At 40.1% G+C, this 8,321-nt stretch overlaps 1 protein-coding gene across 2 annotated transcripts in view; it reads right to left on the bottom strand.

Annotated features, from left to right (window-relative positions):
- The window catches only part of LOC110025363 (DNA-(apurinic or apyrimidinic site) lyase 2), a 63,354-nt gene that overhangs the window by 20,869 nt on the left and 34,164 nt on the right, over positions 1–8,321 (bottom strand). Inside the window, exon 6 of one of the 2 annotated variants that reach the window (XM_020725807.1) lies at positions 4,278–4,378. In XM_020725807.1, the coding sequence (XP_020581466.1) occupies positions 4,278–4,378 (101 nt within the window). The remainder of the gene's footprint in view (positions 1–4,277; positions 4,379–8,321) is intronic. The other variant, XM_020725806.1, reaches the window with a different exon arrangement.

The following is an 8,321-nucleotide window of genomic DNA, read 5'->3' as shown; positions in this document are numbered from 1 at the left end:
AAGCCCTGGGCCCCCCCCCCCCCCCCCCCGCCAACTGAAAGAAAGTTATCATTCTTCAATTGCTCAGTCAATGGCCACACAATTGAACTATAACACTACACGAACTTTTGGTAATATCATAATGTAAGTCCTAGAAATCCCTCTTAACCCTTCAAGGTCTTAGGTAGTGGTCAATCCAACATAGCAGCCACCTTCGATGGATCCACCGACACCACGAGTTCTGAGCACTCAACTTTTGATTGTGCAAAAGAACACATCTTTAAGTTAGCATAGAGCTAATACTCATTGAGCGTCGTCAACACCTTTAAATGATCAATATGGTCTTCCAAAGAACGTCTATACGCTAAGGTATCATCAAAGAACACAAACTTCCAGAAGAAAGACTAAAACAACTTGTTCATCAATGATTGAAATGTAGTAGGTGCATTGGTGAGCCCAAATGTCATAACCAGAAATTCGTAGTGGCCATCACGAGTTTGAAATGTAATCTTGTGTATACTCATCGGCCACATCTAAATCTGAAGGTATCCTTACTTCAAGTCAAACTTGAAGAATACTGAAGCCCCAAACTCGTCTAGTGGTTCATTGATCATCAATACAAGAAAGTTGTCAGCTATTATTTTCTTATTCACTCCTGATAATCCACACATAAAGCCTCCCATCATTCTTCTTCACTAGCAAGATTGGGCTAGAAAAGGGGCTTACACTAGGATGTACAGTACAACCTCCAACATCTCGGATCAATCTCTCGATCTCATCCTTTTGTACATGAGGTTCACGGTATGAACATAAATTGATGGGAGAAACCTCCAATCTTGGGGTTAATGCATGCCCATGTTCCCACCGAGGTGATAATCTACATGGCAATTGAAAAACTTTGAGAAATTATTGTAGGAGCTATTAGATCAGTGTTGGGATCTCTGTCAAATCTATTTCGTGTCTCTTACATGCTATACAACTTGATCAAGAATCTTAACCATGCATTCTGTATCGCCCTAACCAAGGTTTTGAGTGTCCTCAAGGTCCTACACAAACTAGGATCATCACGAAACACCACCACCTTATCTCTCTCCTGAAATTCCATGGTCAAGAATTTCCAAGTGAACTTAAGTCTCCCCTAATGATTGCAACCTTTCATACCCAACCTCATGCCAGTGCTTCTTAAATTTATGGAAAGAAAATCCTCCATCACCTGAATACCTTGTAGTGTTAAAATCACACATTTACAAGCTTCCCTCTCTTTTGCACCTGTCCTCTCCCCATCATGACTCCAAAATTTCTTGTGTCAACCATTTCAAGCCCTAATTGTTTTATTACTTGAATAGAGATGAAGTTGTGAGAGGCCCCACTATCTACGAATACCATTATGTCTTGCTTTTTAATTTGTTCCTGAAGTTCTATAATGTTGTTCGGTGTTAGCCCCACCACCAAATTTAATGAAACTTTTGTCACATCCAAGTGAGGGTGCTCCTCCTCCACCACAGCCTCTATTTATTCATCCCCTGCCTCCACATTACACATTGTGAGAAACTGCAAGGTTTGACCCTTGCAACAGAGTCCTGGGGCAAACTTCTCGTCATTTTGAAAGCATAATCCCTTGGTTTGCTTTTCCAAAATCAATCTCTGTAAGACATTTGAATGTCACCTCCAATAGTTACCCATTATTCCTGTCCCACGAAGCCTCCCTCTGGAATCCCACTATTTGAGTATTTTGTATCTTCATGGTTATAAAATTTTGATAGGGAGCTCCACTTGTGTTGCTTCTATTATCTCGTTCCATTGCATTTTTATCTTCAATCAATTGTACTACTTCTATAGTTTCCCCTAATCCTCAAGATCTCAGCAGATGAACCGTTGCTCGAATTTCTAGCCTCAACCATTATGTGAAATTTCCTTCCAACAAAAATTTTAATACCCCTCTCAAACAGTCAAATATTATCTCAAATTTCTCCATATAATCCATTACGAACACTTCCTACACAAATGCAAAAAGCTACTCATGCATATCCCCTTCCCGTGTCGTTCTAAAATGTTCCAAAAATTAGTCTTAGAACTCTTCTCATATTCTAATTGGCTGGCGTTGTTCTCTTCATTAATACCACACTAGAGCCTTACCTTCTTCCAAAAGTCTGGCTCACCCGCCTTCATAGGCTTTTGAAACACCTTCCACCTGAAAGATTGTTGCCGCAAAAGACAGTATCACGGTTAGATGCAACCCTCAAATGGATTCCCTTTTTCAGCCTAAAATCCTTCCAATCGATCTTCACCAACACCGAATTACATGTTGTCTCATTCCACCTATTGTCGTTTATCCCAGTCGTCTGAATATTATGTTATTCCTTCTAAGTTTTGTCGCTCGAGTTCGCTCTTGATTCCTTCGCTCGATCCCGTGGCTCCAAATCTGCTTAAGGCAACAACGCTGCCTAGATGCTACATGAATACTTCTGATTGTTGCCGCTTGCGTGCGCTCCAGACTTCATCGCTTGATACCATGCAAGTTTCCATCAAACTTTGCAACCTTCATTATCATTTCTTTCAGGGCCGTGGATCTCCCCTCCATAGAAGAGAAACTCTCTATTCCAAATCTGATTTGGCTCACCTCTCCTGCTAATTTTTCCTCCAAAACATCTACTTCTTGGTAGTCATTACTCCCATGATGGTTTTCAATCACAAAAAGGAAATTCATGTACAGTATTATCCATCATTGGCTTCCCAACTAGCTTGAATCGCAACTATATCACGAGGTTCAATAAGAAAGGCAACATTGCGATACCATTGTTGGATTCCCAATTAGCTCAAATCGCAACTATATTGTGAGGCTCAACCAGGAAGGCGACGCAACGCGGCGGAGACAAGATTGTCACTAAGATGGGGATGACACCTTAACAATTTCATAACGATAAAAGTACCTTGCTCTGATACCAATTTGATAGGAACAAGGCAAATTTCCGTAGAAATTAAAGCAGAAAAAATTGAGTATTATTCTTTCAAATATCAAATCAAAATGATATGATACCAACTACATAAAAGATAAACCTACAATTCAAGAGGTAGTAATATCTCTCTCAAACCCTAACCCTAAGATTCAAGACAACAATCACATAATATAAACCTAAATATATTAAGTCCTATTTACACCCCACAATAATATCCAACAAATGACTAAATTGTCCTTTTATTTTTGAGCCTAACATAAGTTTTCCAATTATTTGGAGGGCATGACATCGACCAAGTGGAGCATGAGGCGAACGACGCCATTGACGCTGGTCTAACAAATTGATATTATAATGTGGATCATAAAAAATTTGGATGTTATATTTCTACAATTTTGCATGTTGAGATTATTTTGAAAGATTAAGGTTTAACGGCTCTATTATAACTTGGATGGTGTTTTTAGGTGATTATAAATTATTATAAATTGTTATATTAATCACATGTGATGTATGTGTGAAGTTGTGAATTATACATGCTGCAATGGTTTTAAGATTACGCGATTGAAATTTTTTTGGTAATGGCAAATCAATAATACATGGTGATTCACCTCTTTCCACAAAAATAATCCATTCATTTCTCAGTTTCTCCAAGCTCTTCAACCGATCTGTGGCATAACAAACTTCACACATTCCCTTTACACTTGCCTAACTTGTTTCTCTTCTCATGTGACTCCCAAGTATAAATGCATCCTCATTATATTGTTACTAGCATGATAGCTAAAGCCCATTTGGCATCAATTTTATTTTCTTTTTTCTTTTTTTTCTTTATTTTAAAAAACATAGTTGTTTGGTATTATTTTTTAATGTTTTTTTTTTAATTTTAAAAATAATTTAACATTGAAAACACTCAAAACGACTTTTATGTGTTTTAAACAACAACAACTGCAACCAAACTTGTTTTATTTCAAATCAAAATATGAACAAAATAAAATAATAATGAAAAAAAAAACACGAAAGTGATTCCGAACTGCCTCAAGCTTTTGTGCTCGACTAAGATACAATTTCCGATATCAATTTTGAACATGGTTGAATTCTCCTTCCATGTCTTAAAAATATTGTTCCTATTAGTTACAGGTGATCCTTTATTTCTTTTTGTTAGTTTTACTGTTCTTTTTCATGACTGTGGCCTTATCTCCGTTGTCTTTTAGTATAAACCTGCTATTTCTTCAATCTATGAGAAAACAATGCAATGGCACTGAAGAATCTATATCTTCAACAACCAAAACTACAATTAACATAAGATTGGAATGGCTTAATTTTAAGCTTGCTGGAAAAAAAAATTACTTTGGTACATAGAACTCAACCTGCAAGGGTGCTTTGATCTGAAAACATCAACAAAAGGGCCACCGCATTCTTTTAGCATGGACCTTAACCATGTCCTCAACCTACAACATGTTAAAAACGCACTATAAATTTTACAAGGAAGGCACAATTACAAATAACTTCAAAAAGAAAATAAACCCAGCTAAAATAATTAGAATTATTCCAAATAATTCTACGCCATCCCGACAAAAATATAGAGAAATAGATCGTGCATTTTAGGATATAGATATAGTAAACATATTAAATGCCAAATTCAAGAGCTCTATATTTACTGCAGTTCAGACTAGTCGTACACAATGCCTTTCGTGATGCGGGGGCCATTATGCTGAACCAGACACGAAGCTTCTGTGGCATGCAATGGACCGCTTTATGGGAAGGAGGTCGGCTGGCCCTCCCGGTTACAAAAATTCCGCCCTTCCTTTGCTATTCATGTATCATTGTTTTTCTTGGGGTTTAGTTTTTCCTATTCGATTCTACCGAGAGCTTCAGTGTCTCCTGCTTCCTCCGAGGGTTGTACCCTGGGGTGAGAAGATGTTTGGGTTGTAACTCATCCTCCGATGGTATGTATCTTCCTTCCCGTTTACATCCTCGCTCCCTTCCTCCCACATTTCTTCCCCTTTTCACGCTGCTGCCCCTTCAATCCGCTGTCCAGGCCGACCCTCTAGCTGGCCGCACCTGCCCACAGGAGTCCCTAATGCGCCCCCCACCCCCCACCCAGTCACTTCACCCCTAACCCTCTACTCCCCAGGCAGCTTAGGATGCCAACCACCTATCCCTCTCCCTGACTTCACCACCGCACCCTATCCCCCGGCCCAGGTTTTTCCGTCATTGGCAGGCCAATTGACCCCCTTGTGCTTCTTCCTGCAGCCAAATCCCCACCGATTACCTACAGCAACCACTTGCCAGCCCACACTGATCTGATATCACTCTTGTGGGGATTGTTGTGCCTGTCGTTATTGTTATTTCCTTATTTCAGTTGCTTTTTATAATCCCCTCTTTAAGTTTCAATAATAATATTATTATTCCGTTTATTCGTGTTGTTTTGTGGCCTAGTGGCCTATGTAAAAATGATAATATTATTTGCTTGTAGTTGTTTGGGTTAACTACGGTATCAGCTAGACTATGACATATACACCAAGCATCTATGCCTTACTGGGTTTATGATACCCAATGGAGACTTTAAAGCTTAAATTAGCATTTAAAAGTACGTTAGATCTTGAAATTGGGCTTGTTTAAGCATCTGCTTCTCTTGGATAAGAAATCCAAAAAACTGAAAAATGGAAAAAAAGTAGAATAAATCATACTAACATGGAGGTGTTGACCTCATTTTTAGTGAAGTCTTAGTCTCCTACTCTTAGGACATAGGATCTAGCTTTAGGAGTTCTTATTGACTATCCTAGCGGACTAGCAATGGAGCCCACCTCCCGTAGAACTTCAAACTGCTTCTTAACTCATTTTTGTGAAGAACTCGCATGAGTGGTTCCAAGCACTCAATTTCTAGTTGCAAGGGCTAAGGACCAACATGTAGAGGGCCCAAAAATAAGTTCCTATAGGATCAAACGGCCTTAGGTGAACCTATTTGTGACTCGAATACTCACGAACGCCGCAATTCACACACTCACTGCACCACACACGACTTTGACTTGATTTGACTTGCCAACCAGTGAGTTTGTCTGGACGACCCCGGATGACGAAACAGACCGCACCGATGCGTCCAGGACGTCGACTTTATAGGACGTCGACTTTAGCTAGGAAGGACACCCGCATTGTTATGGTTTCGTGCGCGAGCGACTAACACGAATATCGATGCATATTTTTAATTAGCGAGGCGCGGGCCCGGACTATACCCAGGTTCAACTCATATTTGATTTGGGTTGGACTCGAGCTGAACAAGGGTTAAACGATTTTGAATTTTAAATTTTTGAATTTCAAATTCGTCATTTAATTTTATCTTAATTGAGAGTTAAAACTTTCCATTTGAACCTAACTACCTGAATGGAAGTCTTTTAATTCCCCGCCAAGGTAACAGCTCCTTTGATTAATTCGGCCCGCTCCTATAGGAACATTGGCTTCTTCTTCGGAGGGGGGACACGATTCGACTTCCTCTTCCTCCTCACGCTCGATCCCGTGCCCCTCCTCCTTCACAGACCGAGACCCTCGTCTCTCAGTCTCGACTCCCACTCATGCTCGCCTTCTTCCCCTCTCTGCCTCACGCATCGAAGCCTCGTCTACTTCCTCTTCTTACTCGACCGAAGGCCCCCCAATCGCTCGCTCCTCACTCTCGCTCACCCTCGTCGGCTTCCTGCTCGCTCGACGACACCTTTCCATCCCGATCTCGCTCGCCTCCTCACCTCGGCACAGCGACCCCCGCTCGCCTCTTCTTCTCCTCGATCGAACGCCTCTTCTTCTCTTCGATCGAACACCTCCTTCACCCCTTCAAAACGCCGAACAGCCATTCGGCTCTTCCCTCACGCACCGAAATATCATCCTTCAGTTTGATTCCGTCTCTGTACCGAAAGTCTTCGTCTCATCTCCCCAGCCCCGCTCGCCTCCTCTATATCAAAACTTCTGCCTGCCTCATCCTTCTGCTTCGCCTCCTCCTCGAGGCACCGAGACCGCTCGATGCCCTAGCCTCCTCATCTCACGCTCCTCTCGTCCGAAATGCTAGTCGAACATACCCCTTTCCCTTGTGGCTTCTTCGTCGTAGGTGCTTCCTCGCCGTCGAACAGCTCCCCGGCTCCCGCCAGCAAGTTTACATAAAGGAAATTTGGAACTGTGAAGTTAATTCAAATTTGGAAGAAGAAAGTGAGAAGCTAAGCGGAGAATTTTACATTTCAAGCTTTTCATCAATACAGAATCAATATATTCTCAGGTTATTTGTTTCATACTAAGTAAACTTTGTTTATCATCTTTAAACAGAATGAATCTGAATTAGCTACAGTTATCTTGAAATTAAGAAAGATTTACATACATGCCACTTAACTTTTATGTGTTTACATATCTAGCACCTAAACTTTAACTCTTACACACATACCAGACAATTCTTAGGTATTTACATTCCTAGCACCTAAACAACCATATTTACATGCACACCACTCAATCTTTGTGCATTTACATGAAAATGTGAATTTCGAATTTTTAAGGATAGAATCACGATATTTCGATGCAATATGAAAGATTTGGGTGGTATAAATGTAGGAATTGAAGTTTAGTTTTGAGATATGTTAACGCATAAAAATTGTGGGGTTTGCATGCAAATCTTTATTCGATTATTTTTGGCCAGATTCTCGGTATTATCGTTGTATTGAAGAAGAATTGGGATGTCGTTCTAAGTTGTCATTCTTACTGTGTTGCCTTGACTTTTTTACCGTTTGGATACTATAAATTGTTGGTTTCAAAGGCTTTATATGCCACCCGGATGTTGATTCATTTACCGTTCTTGAGGGGCTTTGTGCCCCATTTAAATGCTGATTTTAGGGGGATTTACTTGCTGTTTTAATGCTGTTTGGAGGATAAATAAATGATGTTTTGGGGACTGTTTTGGGCTAATTTTGTTGCAGTTTTTAGGGCTTTAAATGTACACTTTTATGAAGGTTTTGTCACTATTTTGGGGCTGGTTTAGATTGGATTCGCAGCAATTTTTTTTTGCTACCTTTTAAGAAAGGTTTTGTCACTGTTTTTGGACTAATCTAGACTGGTTTCGCTGCAACTCTTTGAACATTTTTAGGGAGGTTTGGTCATAATTTAAACGCACATTGTTTTGGGATGTTCTAGGATTGTTTTATTCACTGCTTTGGAGACATCAAAGGCATATTATGAACACCATTTTGGCACTGTTTTAACGTTGTTTTGGAGGCATTAAAAACATCATTTCGGGGTTGTTTATGCACCGTTTTGGAAAAGTTTTGGGCATCATTTAAGCAATAATTTACATGTTGATTTGAAATATTTAAATGTTATTTTGGGCCGACCAAAGCACTGTCTTGGAGTAGATTTAAACGCTCT

Source organism: Phalaenopsis equestris, unplaced genomic scaffold, assembly GCF_001263595.1.
Source record: "Phalaenopsis equestris unplaced genomic scaffold, ASM126359v1 Scaffold000297, whole genome shotgun sequence".
Taxonomy (NCBI): domain Eukaryota; kingdom Viridiplantae; phylum Streptophyta; class Magnoliopsida; order Asparagales; family Orchidaceae; genus Phalaenopsis; species Phalaenopsis equestris.
Note: the sequence above shows the minus strand (reverse complement) of the source record. Positions and strands in the feature narration are given on the sequence as shown.